We start from the raw sequence: 18,815 nt of genomic DNA on the forward strand, positions 1-18,815 counted from the left end.
TGCCAGGCTGTGAAAGAGTTGAAGTATGTAGAAAGATCACACTAATAATAAGATTTAATGAATTGGGACATGTAATGGCCAACCACTTCACACAAAAGTAATCAGACTGTGTCACTCAGACACCGACAGAGTCGGTTCCAAGGCTATGCGCTTGATTTAAAAGGGTTATTGAACGATGTTGCCTAAATCTAATCTAAGCAGAAAAGATGATGCATTCAATAGACCTCAACTCCTGCCTTTTAAAGACAAGAAAACTGAACAAGAGCACACATATCATCTTTATTCATCAAATGAGAGGCAGCTAAAACACCAAGCAAAACCAAAAAAGGTCTGTATTAAATAAACCTCCCACTTTGGGAACTAAGCTTCAGTTCACAGAAGGTCAGATTTTCAAGAGGGGGAGGGGGTAGTGGGAGGAAAAAGCAACATGAGCAGAAAGAGCATTAAGTAAACCAGAAAATGTGCAACACACAAAGTATACCAAAAAAACCCTGTTTTACTTGTTTGCAGACATATTCTGCGCCCCAATTATATGCAACCAAGAGCTGAGGAGGTTGACGGTATTACATTAAAGCATTTTTTAGAAGTGTCTGAAGGAATTATGAAAACAACTCAAATGCAGCCCATAACGATTATAGACCGGATTCATTTGACTTAAATGTAAGGCCGTAAATGTCAAAATCGGAATATCTGTCACACAAGCTTAAAAACAAGTATTCGTCAGTACACAACTTATTCTCAGGAGTAGAAAATCAGGGTTGAATTATTACCTACTGCCTCGCACCACAGGTACGTTTCAAAGGCTAATTATAAAAAACAATCTTGTTTTTCTAGACATACCAAAAGCCAAAGAAACAAAAACAAATTCAATAACATATGCTCCTTAAAAACGAATAGTAATACAATTATGATACTATTTTCGTTCGAAGAAGTCGGATCTGGCATTGACATCTGTGGGTAGAACCCGCCAGCCATAGGTCAGATCTAAATACAATACAAGAATTATGTACACTGTACAGCCTCCCTTTATATTGGTGGCATAGCTAAGTCACTCCTATGTAGAAGCCAAAAAAAGTTTTGCAGGGAGTGAAGCATAAAGAGGGATGAGGTTATACCATGGCCACTTAGTGTGAAGTCAGGTGTGGCGCGGGCAGCGCATGGTTGGGTCAGGAAGAACCAAGACACGGCGTCGTGGTCGCTCATCGTAGTCTTCATCTCTTGGTTCCTCTCCATACAAGGCATATTCATCTGTGCCACTCTCCTAGAGATCAACAAGAGCCAGGCAAGTCATTTGCATTTCTGTCACAACATGGTACACAAATCATAAAAGAACCCAAGGCCACCTTTATTTTGAGAATGGGCCAAAATGGTTTGTTGCAGTGTTCACCAATAAACTGTGCAGTACGTTACTGTGAAATGCTACAAATGTCATTAAATTAGCATGGACTTCAGATAACTTCCAGGTCATACTTTCTGAAAATTCAGGTATATACGTTAATGCATTTTCAATTATGCTTCAAAGAGTATCCCAAGAGGCACTATATGCCAGCTCAAATCTTTCTGTTTCAAGGCAGCTATAGCATTAGTGCTGGAGTTGGAAAACAAACTAAAAAGCTGTCTGCTCGATGTTTCTGCATTCACAAGTGCTCTGAAGCAAAACAATAAACAGATAAGCAATTATCTCCAACTCCTCACTCCAGCTACAAGCATCTAAGCACATGCTTCACAAAGAAGCTGCAAAGTTAGTAGAGTTCTCAATTTGACCTGAATTCAGCTAGACAGTCAGCCCTAGTTTTTGGCTCATAGCACTATGAGTTCTGATTCTTGCAATATGAATTTTATAGAACTTTAGGTGTCGGACTGGTAATTGGTGATGTGCCGTATAAATGCACATAATAGAAAGAAATGTAAATAAAATCAGATTTGAAAACACTGCAAGCAAATTGATTTTTGACCCCCTCCCCCCAATAAACCTCCATTCCTACCTTAAGAAGAGCTGTCTACTTTCCTTATAGACTTCTCTCTACACTGGTTAGTGAAATGTTAAATAAAATAGACAGGTAAACCACCAAATGAACATGAACTTGTGAGGGGCCATAATTATGTACAAAAGGTTACAGGACTACCAGACATGTAGTTAACTAACCCTTCTACAATACACTGTCAAAACCGTGCGGGAAGGGGCCATTATTAGTGGCAAATGCTACTTTAGACCCTTTCCCAAAGTCTTAATTACTGGCATTCCGAACTAAGAAACCACTGTGTTCAGTCTTCGCAAACAGTATTAGATCTTAAAGTATCACTTGTACCAAAGGATATAACAATCTCTCCACCACTACTAAAAGAGGTAGATCAATACAACCTTAACTCTTACAGTTTCTTGGCAATGTGTTTCTCTAAAAGTACCATATCACAAATGACTACCTAAATGGATGAAACAGTTTTGTGACAGATCACCTAGAGTCACTCGAGACTTCCACAGATTCCTGGAATAGGCGCACTAGAGCAAAATGCAAGGCCTCAAGCGATGGTGAAGGATTTGAGATAAACCTCCATGATACGATTTTCCGGTCTTATTATGAAAAGCAATTGCCTACACTCACCTTGTGAGGCATTATGCATCTCTCCGTCACTTAAGGCTGCCACTTCAGTCCAGTACACCAAAGCGTAATTATATTCATTAATGACTTCTGCATATTTCGGATTATTTACCGCATCAGCTGTAATACTTGGAAAAATGTCAGCAAATCTCATGTACTAGCTCAGCTACAGTGCATTGCTGATGCATCCTTTTGTACAAATGGATGTGGAATTTTGTCATTTTTTCTTTCACTTGTTGCACAAAGACTGACTTCATTTACAAACTATCTCCTGTAAGCTATCTAGTTCTCGTGTATAATTGTGTGTATCCTGAATATGATAACTCAATGTTATATTGCCTTCTTCTCTTGGGACATGCATTTCAGTGAGTGTGATACACTGTGCAATGGGCCATTGCTATTTTGCCTGAGCTGCCCTAGAAAATTGGGGTCACCAAGTTCGTCCCTGCTCACAATTTAGCAAGATGGATCAGAGAGTGAAAGAATTGCAGATAGCTTCTGCTGTGTTCCAATCACTGGAAAACAAACTCTGCGTTTCATCTTTCTACGGGCAGTAAATTGAGGACCATCGAATGGGGCTATAGTATCATCTGGCATTAGCAAAGCTCACAGATGGCAAAACAGTGTTATGGTGCACTGCATTAAAAACATCCATTATTCTGCACTTGTATGCCAGTGGCACCTGAAAAAACCCAAAGAGCTTATCTCACCATAGCCATTTCCAAAACATGTACCTGTAGATGTTAATCTGTCCAAGCTCACAGATCATGTGCTGTCACATATTGCATGTGCCCTTGCTCGTGTGAAGGATGTGCTTGTGGTCACCTGGGGCTTATGGTGTGTGAAAGTCCTTCCCTCTGGATGATATCCCCTAGTCCACCAATAAAAGGATTTAAGCATCATTAGTGTTGCAAACACAAGATCCTACCACTGTTTTTACTACTACACGTTGGGCCAACCCTGAAGTGGTCTTGACAGTCTGGCACAAGGCACTGGGTGGCTGCCATCAATCTAGGCAACTTCATTACTTGCCTCGCTGTCAAACACTGTGATGACAGGAAAAGGGGATTGGTCTTCTTCAAAGGCCAAGTCGGATCCTCTGTAAGGCAGATGATTTGTAAGTATTATCAGTTATCTATTGATGGGGTTAGTTTTGACTACTTCCCATGTATTGCGAATATCCCACCCAGGCATCGCAACAATTGGCTTGTGCTAGTGGAGTCTAAGCCATTTTACCCCATACTTGAACAAACTGTCTACACACAGGTAGAACATGAATGCTCTCCTATAGAGATAATTTACTACTGCTAATCTGTATTTTCTTCAACCAGAATTTATAGCGAATATAATACTGTGACCTGGTAATGATTTGCATAGTCAGTTAACCTCATTCATTTCCTGTGCCTCCGGTATACTGATTTTTGTTCATTGTATCTTTTCAATGTGCGTTCTGACCCACTTGTGTCTGAAATTCTGAATTACTGCTTTTTGGGTTTCAGGGGTATGCTTCTTTGCATCATTCCTTCTATGGGACTGCGTCTAAGCATCCATGTGCTGCTAGACAAGTATATCTTCCTGAAGTATTGGCGCATTCTTAACTGTTGATCTTTACTTGGTTTCCACCACTACTTTTCTTGGATAATTTCTTCTAAATCCTGAAGATTTTAACATCAGCCTTCCTTAGTCAGTAAATGTAGCGGTAGTGTGGTTCTCTTTGGCAGTCAAAGTCTGTTCGAGGACAGAGGGAGAGGGAATTCCTTTTCCACTAGTACCCTTTCATCATCTGAAGGGGTGGTCAAGTGTTAACCATGGAACGTAGTTTGCAGTTGTTGCCATTATGTAACCTTTTTCTGCCCTGAAGGCCTTACAATGGGTGCAGTGTCAGAATACAGTTAGTGCACACATTGACTTGCAGCCTTCGCTTCTATCTTCGATTGGTTTGAAACCACATCAACTGTGCCAATTACTGAACTTTCACCAGCATGCTTTACATCTGAGCTTCTATTCTGGGAAACCTCTTGACAGTCATTTCATGTGATTTTCCCAAAATCTATCATCTATCTCACATGCAGGCATGCTTTGATTGTATTAGCAACAATTGAAGAGCTTTAATACTTCCCTGGCTTGGATGCGTAGTGAGTGGCCTACTCTGGTAGGGTGTGTGGCTCACTCTGAAAGGCACACTTTACAAATGCTCTCTGTTTGACAGTCTTTTGAATAGATTTTAATATCTGGCATGGAGATTCTAGGTTATAGATGTCCAAGATGTTTTGGATTTCATTGTAAATTTGTACCTCCCCATCAGGCATATTTAAAGTTAGAAAATGTCCTCTGTTTTCTAAAAGGGTTATTGTCACGTTTGCCTTATTAAGGCATATCTGAAGGTCTGCTCACGTGAGTGGACTGAAATATTTTTTCCATTTATTTAAAAAGCTGTTGGCTTTAAAGAGCTTTAGAAATACATTTTAGATTCCACTATGTTCAAAGCTAAAGCTGAGAATTCTAACAAAGTTACATAGTGTTCTCAGGTTTGGGCATCAACTTGATAAAGGAAGCTTAGTGAGAAATTGTGTGGGTTCCACGGCTTCCTTCTCTGTTTTGTCATCAGTGTAGACACCCTTCATTTCAATAAACATTTTTGATGTGAAGTAACTGAAGTTCTAGTATGTTTCATGTCAGAGAATATGATTTTGATCACAACACCTACAGGCGAGTCTCCATTAATCTCATGCCACCTGTGTTTTTGTGATTTTGATGTTGAGAATGTGCCATTGCTATGCCCTTTGTCGCATTTCTAGTGACCTTCACCTATGGCATGGTAAGAATGTGTAAGAAATCTTTTCCATGACCCGTGTTCCCTTTCAGGGAGAGGGGCAGAATGACAGTCTCTGAAATCCATATCGCTGGAAGCCTTCTGGCCCCCATATACACCATTAATGGCTTCTTCTGCTTTCTTGATGGCTTCAGACACTGAAAACAGAAAATGCTACATGCCTTAGGTTTTTGGCTTAACTCCTCTATGCTTAATTATACTGAGGTCATGTCCTTAAAATGGCCTTCTTCAATCCATGGCACGTCTTGCCAGCACTGAAGAAGATGTTTTAATAAAAAGTATTTTGGGGAGAACTCTTGAATCTTGCCAAAATAGCTGACATGCATTCATTTAGAAAAAAGGAATATTGTCATCACTAAAATACTGGACAAGAAATGCTTACAAAATTGGTGTTGTTTTGAGAAAGAACATCTTAATGCTCCTTTACATCTCTACCTCTCAACTTTATCAAATATGACAAATGGCAAAAGAGATGAGCCTACTTAACTTATTCTATGAAACTTTACAAGGTGGTCCAAAACACCCTTTACCATTTAACTGAAATATATTGCTATGACAGTAAATCAACTCTATTTGCTATAGATATTCAACAACTACCAGTTGGATGCTTTACCCCACCCACAGGCTCCCATCCAATCCCATCTGCTGATTATTTGTAAGGATGCGTACATTTTATAATTTGCATACTTCTTTTCTTTTTTTCTTATGAGGCAACTTTTTATCTTCTACAGTTGCTCCTGAGCTCATTTGCAGTTGCCAAACCACCAACCATTTGCGAACACCACTCAATTTCTACCCCTCACTTTCCAACTTTATACTATGTCCCTCCTATCTTGCAATGCTCCGAAACTCAAAATTGTCACTCACCTGAAAAATGACCACTTAATCGCCTCCTATTACTGTCGTTCACTAGAGCCCTTGCTGCCAAGTATGTCCACATGCTACTCCTGTTTCAACACATGATGGCCTGCTGCATTCCATTAGATCACCAGCTATTTTCTGCTGCTAATCTTGATCTGCTTGCTTTCTCCTCCAGTCTTGCAGCATGTGCTACCATCCAAGTCCGAAGACTGTTCACATTTTAACTTCAAAGTACCATACACAATCAATGACAAAAGAACTGCTGTGATTTTATGGTGCATGGAACATGCAGGAACATACAAACCATAGCTTTTCAAGGTGTGCATGTGGTCCTTGAAAGGCCCACTGGTAAATGTAACGCACATGCACTGCAGCTTACCGAGCGTGCCGTAGACACTCTGAAGTTCGGGCACACCATGTGAAACCTGGGAATGGTTACGTTAAAAACTTCGTCCTTCTTGCCAAGACGATGGAAGGTGTAGTATCCTTCCATAAATCCGGAGGTGGTGGAGAATGTGGTGCAGCTGGTGTATTCGTACACTTTCCCTGGCCGAATTTTTGGGTATTCCCCTGCAAATATAAGTCAAAGTTTGAGACCAAACCGAGGAACTAGGGAAGCAGACTTGGTTTAACTTAGTGATGGGAGCAGAAGCCAGTATACGGTTACTTTTCAGTACTTTATTAACATTCATGATTTTGATTGGTCTAGCAGTGCACTAAATCATGAAGGAACTAAAGCACCTTTACCTAAACCCATAGGCCAATGGGCCCATTGTTAGATAAATTAAGTAGAGTCGGAAAACATTTGGTAAAAAGACAATTAAATCACTAAAAGATTAGAGAAAACAAGAGCAATTACCTACCTGACTAGTGGGAAAGGATTTTGCCTTATTTCCCAATTTTACATATCAAATGTCATGGTTTAGTCCCAAATTTCTAAATTGGCTACAAATGTCTGCTTTAGCAAAACTAATATTGATGTTTGTGCTACCCCTCAATTCTCACTGCTCAAACTTGCTATTTTGAGATAGGACAAAGCTGCTTCATTGAGACTCACCATCACTACTAAAGGGAAGGAGTTGTGGGTTATTAGCTGTGTTGTGACATGGAGCCTGGAGAATTGTATTCTGATCTTAATTTCGGCACATTTTAAATTTTGTGATTCTGGGCAAATTGCTGTCACATTGTGCCTATATTGTAAATATAGATAACGCACATACTTGAGAAATTAAAAAAACATGCATAATGTAAAAAATAGAAAAAATATGCTGTGGGCTGTTTCCATTTCTCTTCAAGTTATGACATGGTTTAGAAAATCTATTATCAGCTAGCCCCTCCCCCACCAACATACACACTATACTCTTTTATGTGCAGCGCTTCAAGTGTCAGACAGTAATGCTGGTAAAATATTCTCATGTGAACCACTCTGTTTTCTCTTTGGAAATAGGTTTGCTCTAAATCAAAAACTCAAAATAAAATATATTTGGCACCGTTTTTCAAGCATACCTTACCACTAGCACAGCTCATTTTTTTAAATTGTCCTAACCACTCATTTTTATGAAATAAAGGCTGTTAAGGTAAGAAGATTTACAGTTTTGGAGAGCTTAGTTACAAGTAAGAAACATTCTTTTTCCAGCAACCTATCATCTATGAATTCACATGTTTTTGATGTGATGAATATCCAGAGACATGTAATGAATAGTGCATTGGCGTGGTTAAGTCCCTGTTACAGTCTAGTTTAGGGATGACACCAGACAGAAGGCATATTTGAAAAACAAGGGGCACCCCAGTAACCCTGGGTAGAATAATGATAAAGGAAAAGAGTGGTCCCTGAAGCGGGAAGGGTAGCCTCAGCTTCCACGGAATGCTAGTCAATCAACATCAGTGGGCTGATTTTACTAGATCACATACCTTTTTATTTATATACAAATTATTTATAATTATAAATAATTTGCATGTGAATATAATTGTGAGTGTTGTAGTAAAACCAATCTGCTGATGATTGACTAGCATTCCGTTACCATTCCCCGTTCAGGGACCACTCTTTTTGTAGACAAGAGAGGTCATGTTCAGTCTTCATTTGCCCTATAAACAAAGTCCCTCGTTGCTACTTGAGGTAGGAGGTGTGCAGCACCTCCCAAATCAGTATTCTGAGCCTCACTATCATGGTGAATGAGAATGTCTGCCTGAATGATCGTAACACGACATCTATCATCACTAAGCAGTTTGTAAAAACTATTGGTGCAGATGTCAGACAGAATAAAACATTGGTGTGTAATTGTTGGATCTTCTACAGGAAACAGCACTATATGCATGATTTTCCATCATCTTTCTTCGGATTTGTCCAGCAATCTACATATGGACCACAACATATGCAAAACAGCCATACTGTAATGTTCTCTTTAAATGAATCTTTCAAGGACAGTATTTTTTTTTCCCAAGGCATTATGTACACCCAGAAATGTCCCAGTTTCAGCTCCTCTGTCCCAGTACAATGGTGAGCAAATTAAACTTGAGAATCATTCTCACTCAATGGAATAGCATCAGGTCTTCGTGAAGTTGCCACTGAATCAATCTGTCTTCATTCTTTTAAAGCTCCCACACAATATCACTTGCAAATGATAAAACTTCCAGATCAAGTGTGCTAAGATCCCGATATCTGGCAATACATTTCTACAAACATGAAATTACAGACTTGTTAAGTAAGAAGATTAGATGCACCATTCCACCTGATCGAAAAATACGTACCTACAACTCCTGGCCCCTGAACCTCCTCAACATCGCCTTTGGCATTTGTTATCCTCCAGTATCTACTGTCCAGTTGGCACGACTTCTCGGGAAAGGCATCTTTTGACATCTCAATTCTAAGGAAGCAAATGGTCCATTCACATATTTAGTACTTTCCAATTGTTGGAAGACTGTAAAGACGTCTTAACGCTGAACTACATGTAATGCACATTCAGTAAAGTGGGTTTGATGCGTGTGATTTTGACTTATTTAAATAATTATACTTTGCCAAGGTGACATAACAGCTATTATAGCAAACACATGGAGATGTGTTTAGACAGCTATTATAGAGCAGCAGACATTGCCCATGGCCATGTGCTAACATGCACAATACATTAAACATGCAATCCTTTTCATCAAACATAACGATTATATGAAAGATTTACAACACCTTTACCAATGCTAGACTCTTCATATCCCTTTTCCATACAAGTTTATTTTCCCACTTATACATACTCCCTTCAGTTAAAATGTCAATTTAAAACTATCAAAGCACAGCTATCTCTTATCTGTAGCTTTTCCCTAATTCCCTAAGATGTCCTGTACCTGTAGCATTCAGTTTCCCACCATTAAGTGTTCTCTGTATCCAATGGTGACTCCATTCAGTGTTTCATCAAAACTTAACCCCGCTAACGGACTACAATGTCTTGCAAGACATCAATACTGCTATAGAAAGATAGTAAATTAAAGTGATTAGGAGCTATTCAACATCACAAAAAGTAGAAAAACCTAACTGTCCTGTGCCAGATTAAAATCTCCACTCATAGCGAAGATGGCGAACCGTCAGAGTACAGGCTAGGTCCTCAAGAAGGCGAGAACAATGCTACCAGGATGGACTGAGTGACTTGAAGAAATCAGAGACTGATATAAATTTAGCACTACAGAAAGCCCTTTCAGAGTTGTGTCTTCGTTAGATTTTATAGGCATTTGTAACCAAGTCTCCTAAAAGAATTAAAGTGTTCACAGATTATTTTAAAGGTGGGATGAAAAAGTGGGCATATCACTGGACTAGGAGCCCTCCAATAATGTAAGTAACTACTAGATGGCATGCAAACAATTGAACAAACACCACCAATGTTTTTTCATTCTGCTTGACGTTGTGCAGGCTCCAAGCACGCTATCTCTGACAATGCTACAGAAGCAGCTAACTATGGTGAGTAACATCTGCATGCCAGCAACAGGAACGAACCCAACAGATCAACTGACAAAGGAAAATGAGAAAAGATGGAGATACCACGTTAAATTAGATACCAACACTCGATTTTGATTTGCACCAGTGATCCTGCACATGGGTTCACTGGTACAATCACTGAGCAATTCAGACCACCACCAAATAAAATAAGGGCATGTTACCAATACCAGTTTCACCATCTACGTCTAGGTTGGCATTTCACCAGCCATTGTAAGTGGCTCACCGAAAATTAATCAGCAAAACGTCTGAGAACAAGAAAGTGCTTCTTAGTTTCTCTTTATTCTTACCTGATTCTGTATGTGAAGAAGTAATGAGGTGGATGAACAGAACTCAGCTCTGGTAAAAATGATGTTGAGACAGAAACAGAAATGTCTCCAGTTGTAGCAACACACTGTTTGTCATGAACATACCTGCGAAATAGGATATGCGACGGGAAATTAATTTACAGGGTACCTTCAGAGAATTAGATAAAAATGTGATACATGCCTAAAATAAAATTGAGTAGTGTTTTAGAAAAGAGAATATTTTTGGGTCACGATCTTCACATCATGGAATTCAATGTCACCTGAGGGACTAAATTCAAAACATTTGTTTAAGTTGCCTATCAGAATACATCAGTACTGTAAATGGGGTATATACTACATGATAGGAGACAGGACTGAGAGCTAAAAGCACAAAGAGAGAAGGGAATAATACACATTAGTGTGAAGTGCGTATGACAACTTGCTCCAAAATTTATCATTTTGGAACACATGTGGTTTACTGGTGCAGGAGACCTGTGGCACGAGTCTCAGAACAAGAGCTGTACATAACACTGATAAGCTGCTGGGTTGGTGTTATCCAAGTGATACTCCTCTTAACAACGGTGACTGACGGGTTCTTCACAGTATTAAGGGTGGGATGTAACGCATTATAGCAGTAGGATACAGACCTTTTTTTAATCTGAACCCCAGTAGAGAGATTGTCGATCTTCCCTCCTTGGAAAATCCTTGTATGTCATTACTGGCAGCCCTCATTTCCCAATTTGTTTTAAGTGAGCATAAACATGCTTGGGTACATGCAAGTGGGATTTGCATTTTGGGAGCACGTGTGTGTTAGTACCCCTAAGGCTGTAGTTTGCTTTATAGGGTTAGTGCTGGTCAGAGTTTGCCATCACTCTTCTCCCCACACACACTGCTAAATTCAGTATCCACTTTAGACCAGTACTTCCTAAACTTTTTAGAACCACAACACTATTTTTAGAACAAAGTTTCATAACCCACCCAGTTGTAATGGATATGAGGCAGCCGATTATTTTTAATGTGTGGTGGCGCACTGTCCTTTACAGAAAGCACATTTTCTGTGGAAATTGCCACTACGTTTGCACAGACATACAGTTTTATAGATACAACTATACTGCACACAAATGAGAATGTGTGGCAATCAGGTTTCAGTGAATGTTTATTATTTGTGCATCGCAAAGCAAAGTGTCTTGGTTTGTTCTGATCCTGTTAAAATATTTGTTTACGTCACACTTCAGTATTACAAAAAAAATGAGCTTCACTTTGCTTTTCTAACTGCTGAATGTGAACAGTTCATTTACAGGTATTTACATTATGCATTTTGTGTTTTAGGAAAAAAATGATCTCCTCCAGCTTTCTTTTCACATTTCATGTACCCCAGCAGGATTGTCACCCAATTACGTTTCTTTGTTCGTAAAAATGAATCTCCCTATTCAAAAATAAGCAGTAGAGGACATATCCTAATATTTCACCTTTGTCTTTAAAGGGCAGCAAAGGCAAATACTGAATTTAAAGGCATCTTTATTTATTGCCTGGACTTTGGCAAACAACTAAAAATCAGCTCGTGCCCTATCCACAGTTTGGAAAACTTTGCTGTAGAAACATGAATGAGGTTTTTTAATTTCCGAGTTTATGGCTCCTAAGCACTTTAAAAGGAAATAATCTATCATGCCCTACTAGGGTAGGGTACCTTCATGCTGTTTGTAATCAAAATTATTTAGCAAATATTAGCATAGTAATGATGCCTGTAATGAATCCAAGAATATGAAAAGTGCCCACCACTATCTTTGGACCGGGTGTCATTTTGGAGTGACTACAGCATCCTTAAGCCCTGATATTCCTGAGATGGTGCCAGTTAATTAGAAATCAGGTTAAGGGTTTCAACACAATAGCCAAAATTAAGGATTAAAAGCTAGTTTAACCTCTGGGATGAGAATGAAGACAGCGCTGATCAGAATGAAGGTTCTGTTCCCAGTGCAGCAACTGTATGAAAGACAACCTGACTCAGTAATGTGACGGTGATTGTGAGCATCACCTAACCAACTACCCTGAATAGAGTAGCTCCAATATGATTTATGAACAATATTCAGTTTTTCCAAGACAATATGTGATGTTTAGGAGTTGAATGGTTGGCCTAGTAGCAAGCCTGATAATGGCAGAGGAAAACTACAAGGGAAGGCTGTCTAGCCACTCACACATTCTGGGCTATTTAAGTATTCCGATTATGTACAATTACATTTCTCAACAAGCGCATCTCCAAGCAAAAGTAGATTCTTCAACCTTATGTGCGGTTGCAGTCTACACCTTCAGAATAGAAAGCCAAATTAGCAACACATTGATTTATAACTCAAACCTCTAACAGAGTCTCCTAATTTATATTTTTGATAATTTACACTGTAAATTATTCTGCAATGTGCAGCAAACCAATAATGTCAACCACTAAAAAAAGATCTAGAAAGGAGAGGAAAAAAAACTCTTTTAAAGGATACCATCTAACAAATGCAAGCCTATAAACTACCAATTTTCATTTTTTTAGAATTTGGGACTGGAGTGCAGCATGAGATATACATAATTGTATTCAAGCTGTGCCATGGCTTTGACCCAAGTGTCCTACAGCAGACTATAGCAGGGGAACTAAGAGCCTATGCCATATACTGAATACAAGAGCTTACTCCCCACACCATTAGCACTTGGATTTCTCATTCTCCTAGAAAATGTCAAATGATAATTACAGGGGTAACTCTTTAGGACAATCCATTCAATAAGAGATATACAAAGGTATGTGTACTACAACAGGTTAACATCAGCCATTCAACTAAAAATGTAAAAATCCAGATATAAAGCTAAAATTGATCAAAGCACAGCCACTAAAAGGTAATCAGTGTATTCATTTTCAAAGCTGGAAACTCAGCAACTTCAAATGAAAATCATTACGAAATAGATGCAGCCAGATATTATGAGTATGTTATACACCTCAGATTGCACTCTTTCGACGTACATCACTGGCACTGATTATTGACAATCCTACTGGCATGTCTCTTATTACCTGAAAATCTGTTCTCTGATGATTGGATAGTTGCCAGTTACCACATTGTGCACGTACGTGGTAAACCAGTCTGAAAACGAGGTGCCTGGAAACAAAGAAAATGCAAAGCGGTTAATGCCAGAAAAAACTTGTATCAATTTGCATCCCCTCGCTGCCACATGCAGATGTGTGCAGGTCTGCATATACATGCATTAGAGGCCTCAATGGTGAGTTTGGTCAGTACAGCAGCACAATATCGATGAGAATAAAGAGTTCTGGTTAAGACACAATAATTAGAAAATTTAGATTTGTGGAACTCTAGTAGGGCCCCAGAACATCATCATGGCTTGGGGTAGAGTGTGTTAGGACATTTGGACTAGATAATTCTTGGAAAATGTCTCTATAGGCCTAATATGCCTGGTACGATGCTTCGCAGATGTGCTTGCTGAAACAAGCCTTATTCTCTTAACAATCTTGTAGCTCACTCTTTTCCTTTCTTCCGGCTCATTGTTATACTACTTGTCGGAGTTGGTTCCGGTCTTCAGTTTTTCAGTTTAAGCCCGTCAAGTTTAGAAGTGTAAATGCATTATTGTGAAGAAGATTTTCAAAGAGGGTTTCTGGATCCACACTGCTGGTAGGCATTACAGGGATTGTTTTGTTAATTGTGTCGAAGACGCACACGCTTCCTTTGTAGAATTGTCTGATTGGAATGGGTGCAATCTGGCTGACGACAGGGTGATGGGTTCTGCTGTGCCTTAGATAGGAGGAGGGTGATTAGTGAAAGGTCTGACCAAAACTGTGGATGCAATAAGATTTTTGTAAGTAGATCAAATGAGAGAAAACCAGATACATTTAGTGGCAGGATGTTTGAGCTGGGCAGTCACCAGCTACAGAACTTTTCCTATAAGCTCTACTCTCCCTCTGACATTAGTTCTGTTCACTTAATGCTCGTTGGTATCAATTCTAAACCTTCAAGGATACATACATTCTCAACATTCTTTCTACCCTGAAACTCTCAAATCACTTCAACAATCCCCTTCCCTCCTATTTCTTTAAATCAATAATAAGGTACCTAGTTCCGCTCTGGACCAAGATTGTTAATGCGTCCCTACTACAAGACGAGATCCCTGATTGCCTTAAGTCTGGGCTGGTTGTTCCTATTCTCAAAAAACCTATGGCTGACCCAGAGGAGCTGAATAACTTCCGACCAATCACAAACATCCCCGCTCTGGCAAAGCTCGTGGAGAAATGTGTCCATGTACAACTGTGTAACCACACTGAGGAATTCCAGCTGCTGGATTACTTCCAATCGGTCTTCCATCAAGGCCACAGCACGGAAACAGCCATCACTCATATAGTCATACGACGCTGTTACATTGCTCGACCGTAAAGAATCCTGCCTATTAATCCTCCTCGACCGCTCATCAGCTTTTGATACGGTCAAACATGACAGTCTCCTGAGCCTTCTAGAACATAAAGTGGGGCTCTCTGTCTCAGTACTAAAATGGTTTGCCTCTTTTCTCCATAACAGAACACAGAAAATTAAAACCAATCAGTCCCTCTCCAATCCCAGTCCTTGCACACGCGGAGTGCCCCAAGGCTCCTGGCTTTCACCCACACTTTTTAACCTATTCATTGAACCTTTTACTAAAACCCTCAAAGCATCTAACATCCAATATCACATGTATGCAGACGAAACCCAGTTGTATATGAAAATCTCTTCCCCTGACGATATCAAGACACTCAACGGAACCCTGCACAAAACCCTTAACTGGCTAACCTTCAACCATCACAAACTGAACACCCTAAAAACAGAATCCCTCCTCATTTCCATGCCCAAGCAAGCCCCCATCCTGTAAGAATATATTAAAAATCTTTCCACTCTCAACTGCACACCACATATCATAGACTTTACAAAATCCCTGTGAATAGTGCTGGATAAGAACTTGAACATGCAGGATCACATCAGCGTATCCACTAAAGAAGCATCCTAAGGAAACTAAAACCTTTTCTTCCCCATGATGACTTCAAGTCCACAGTGCAAGCATTAGTCATCTCACAGCTGGAATAAGGCAGTGCAACACTCTGCGGTCTTCCGAGGTACAGACTGGCCTCCCTCAGAGCTTTGCTGAAGGCAGCCGCCAGGCTCATCACAGGTTCCAAAAAAAGCAATCACATCTCCCCTGACTTGAAATCTCTCAATTGGTTGCCTTTCGAAGCAAGGATACAACTAAAACGTGCCTGCATGACCCATAAAGCCCTTCACTTCAAACTCCTCTATACTTCACAAAAAACTTGAGCTGTCTGGTGGTGCCTGTTCCTCCAGCAGCTCCAGTACCTTATTGCTTAAACCTAAAAAAAAAAGAAAAAAAGAAAAAAAACTTACAATCGTTCCTTCTCAGGAATCGCCCCGAGAATCTGGAACTCCCTTCCAACGGTAATGAGACTAAGTCCATCAACAGTGTCCTTCAAAAAGGAAGTGAAAGCGTTACTGATGAGTACTTTTCTAACTTGAAGTTTAGCCGTGGTCCTGAATTACATCAACCGAGTACTGATGGGTCCTTATTATCCCACTGATCAGCTACTTCTCATCTACTGTCACTACGACTCTTTTTGCTGTATTATACCACCATATTCTTTTGCCCATTATTTTGTCATTATGTACCTACTGTTAATTTTGTCTATTGCTGATGTTCTGCCACAATTGCCTCCCTATGTGTATTGCATCTCTATGTAAAGTGCTCTGATACCCTCTAGGGTCATGTTTGCACTACACAAAACCTTTTTTTTTTTTTAAATAAATAAAGGATGAAGTCTCCTATTGCTACTGAATTTCTGGGGTCCTCCTAACAGAAGAAGGTAAGGTTGGAGGATTTCTTCCAGGATTATTATGTCAAACGTTGAAGAAGGGGATGTTGGGGATGACAAAGCAGGCAAGTACAAACCAGAGCAAAGAGTAACGCTTACCAGCTATTTCTGAAAAAACATTACTGTTGAGCGAACTAGATCTACTCCATCTCCTTTTATAACATCTCTTTTCCTCTGCAACTTTATGTCACAGAAAGGAGTGCATAATGACAGTTACATATCTGTAGCCAAACCATGTTTTTGTTACTTTTCCTATGTTTTTGGAATTCAGGTTGCGTGTAACAAAGGTGTAAATTTGGGATGAATGTGAGCTGATTAGCCTGCCTTTAGGTACGGGTCAGCATTAGACAAGGGTTTAGAGGCAGCTGAGAAGTCCGGGTGAAGGTACACCCCTAAATTCCAAATTCAAATTGCCTTGATGAAGCCTCTTCATCGGTAACATGCAAGTAAGTTTCAAGAGGCATACTGGGAAGGATGAAGTTTCAGATTTTGACAGGAGACCACACGGTTTAGGCATTGCGGTCATGGAGAGGGATCTGGGAACTTAATCTGATGTTCAGTCAGCACACTGTAGTATATGAGACAGGGCTACCTGCCTATGAAGGGGGTTACTAAATTGAGGAAGGGGTCTAAAAGTGGCCCGGTAATGAAGATGGGTCTTGTGAATGTCTTTCCTTCTGGCTAGAGAGTAGCATAGAAGTCAGTATTGTTCAAGGTGGCCTTGGATAGAACTGAATAGGCACCGGCAATTGAGGTAAAAAACTGGAGCATAAGGGATCACAGAGGGGTGGTGGGGCTGTTCGAATCTAAGGATCATGGAAAACGCGTGGTGAAATTATATAGGAACAGGTAGCTTGGTGTGGGACGAAGATAGAAGTGCTTGAGTCAATAATTAAATTGGTATGCCTAAATTATACACACCTTAACTGATTCGATATAGTGAGCAAATATAGTAAGTGCACCTAGAAGTAATTAAGTTGCCTTCTGTCAATGCAAGGAGCAGACAGGGATATATATATATATATATATATATATATATATATATATATATATATTCACTGAAAAAACCATAGGTTTCACACACGTTATAGTTAGGAATTAGCATTTAAAAAACCTTGCAAATTCAGTGAAAAAACCATAGGTTTCACACATGTTATAGTTAGCTGGACATTTTACTGATAAAAAACCAATGAAATTCCCCCGTTATAGTTAGTGCAGGCAACTATAACTCACGCGACCGCAATCCTCTGCTGATGCTAATATTGTATTTAGACAATTATTTGCCCATGTCTTCTTCCATTAAATTTTAGCTATACATATATTACAAATATTTTTTTTTCATAAAGACACATATGTCATCAGCAGAGGATTGCGGTTGCGTGAGTTATAGTTGCCTGCACTAACTATAACGGGGGAATTTCATTGGTTTTTTATCAGTAAAATGTCCAGCTAATTATAACATGTGTGAAACCTATGGTTTTTTCACTGAATTTGCAAGGTTTTTTAAATGCTAATTCCTAACTATAACGTGTGTGAAACCTATGGTTTTTTCAGTGAATTTGTACGGTTTTTTAAATGCTAAGTTACTTTACGCCATTCGTGGCGTGCGCGCCCACTTAACGCAGTTCGTTCCGTGCGCGCCCACTTTACACAGTTAGTGCCGTGGATGGGCCATGTACGCACGATGCGCTTCGCGCACCGTGCGCACATGGAGGACATATTGTGCGCTTCGTTGTGAAAGGTAAGCTTTTATATTTTTATCAACATATAAGCCATGCTCAAATGGTGCCCATCGGGCACCATTTGCACACGGGATGGAGAGAGTGTGGATAATTATTTTTTTAATATTTTTTACGGTAAGCGTAATCGCCGATTTTTCATAAAAAAAATGAGTTTTTTTGGCCTTGGGGGTACTTTGGCGAAACATACATCAAAGCTAGGTGGTTAGGAGCTGTCTGAACAGTCCCTTTACATGTTTTTGGCCTTTGTTTTTCCTCTCCCCGTCAGAGTGCGAGAGAGAAAATGGCGCTCGCCGCTTCCTGGTTTGGAACGATTTGAATGTTTACTAAGATCTAACAGCCAATCAGAATCGTGCTCGCGCACGGCACCGTACGCGTACGGTAAGCTTACCGTAAGCGCACCGTAAGCTGGCTCAGATATATATATTGATTTAAATGCTATTTTCTCAGGAACTACTGAACAGATTTACACCAGACCTACAAATGGCACTTCCTTGACCTGAGGACTACCTCTCTGCCAAATTTCAAGTAACTCTGTTCAGCCGTTCGGGCTGTAGCTGTGTCTAAAGGTCCTATGGAAAAATGCAAGAGAAAAACGCGTTTTGGGACCCCCCTTTTATCTCAGCCCC

At 39.8% G+C, this 18,815-nt stretch overlaps 1 protein-coding gene across 2 annotated transcripts in view; it reads right to left on the bottom strand.

Moving 5' to 3' along the window:
* Positions 1-260: 260 nt before the first annotated feature.
* Positions 261-18,815, bottom strand: part of FBXO3 (F-box protein 3) — a 94,817-nt gene continuing 76,262 nt past the window's right edge. For both annotated transcript variants that reach the window (XM_085643518.1, XM_085643519.1), the window contains 5 exons: positions 13,601-13,685; positions 10,561-10,683; positions 9,043-9,158; positions 6,674-6,864; positions 261-1,261 (listed from right to left, as the gene is read on the bottom strand). In XM_085643518.1, coding sequence (XP_085499644.1) covers positions 1,136-1,261; positions 6,674-6,864; positions 9,043-9,158; positions 10,561-10,683; positions 13,601-13,685 — 641 coding nt within the window. In that variant the 3' untranslated portion in view covers positions 261-1,135. The remainder of the gene's footprint in view (positions 1,262-6,673; positions 6,865-9,042; positions 9,159-10,560; positions 10,684-13,600; positions 13,686-18,815) is intronic.

Source organism: Triturus cristatus, chromosome 3_1 (assembly GCF_964204655.1).
Source record: "Triturus cristatus chromosome 3_1, aTriCri1.1, whole genome shotgun sequence".
NCBI lineage: Eukaryota > Metazoa > Chordata > Amphibia > Caudata > Salamandridae > Triturus > Triturus cristatus.